Source organism: Eimeria mitis, genomic scaffold (genome assembly GCF_000499745.2).
Source record: "Eimeria mitis Houghton genomic scaffold, Emh_scaff1530, whole genome shotgun sequence".
In the NCBI taxonomy this organism is placed as follows: domain Eukaryota; phylum Apicomplexa; class Conoidasida; order Eucoccidiorida; family Eimeriidae; genus Eimeria; species Eimeria mitis.
Window position 1 is genome coordinate 8281 of NW_013569664.1, and position 355 is coordinate 8635.

A 355-nucleotide genomic window follows, 5' to 3' on the forward strand; every position below is an offset into this window, starting at 1 on the left:
TAGAGACAGAGATAGAGAGAGAGACAGAGAGAGAGATAGATACAGAGAGGGAGAGAGGAGGAGGGGATACAGTCCCTATAGGGAGAGGGACAGAGATGATGTCTACTACAGGGATGGAGACAGAGACAGAGAAAGAGAAATGTATCGATACAGAGACAGGGATATGTACACCACAAGAGGAAGAAGCAGAGAAAATTATAATTACAGGGACTACAGAGACAGGGATAATAGAGACTTTAGATACCGCCGATACTATGGAGATAGAGATGAAGGCAGAGACAGAGGAGGGGGCGGATACGAACACTATGGGGGCCCCAGACGATGGCGGCAGGGTTAAGTAAGCCCGGCGCAGTGA

At 48.7% G+C, this 355-nt stretch overlaps 1 protein-coding gene across 1 annotated transcript in view; it reads left to right on the forward strand.

Moving 5' to 3' along the window:
• The window catches only part of EMH_0038960 (uncharacterized protein), a gene marked incomplete at both ends in the record, with an annotated part of 3416 nt that extends 3075 nt beyond the window's left edge, over positions 1 to 341 (forward strand). The window contains one exon of the mRNA XM_013495346.1: positions 1 to 341. Coding sequence (XP_013350800.1) covers positions 1 to 341 — 341 coding nt within the window.
• Between the last annotated feature and the right edge of the window lie 14 nt (positions 342 to 355).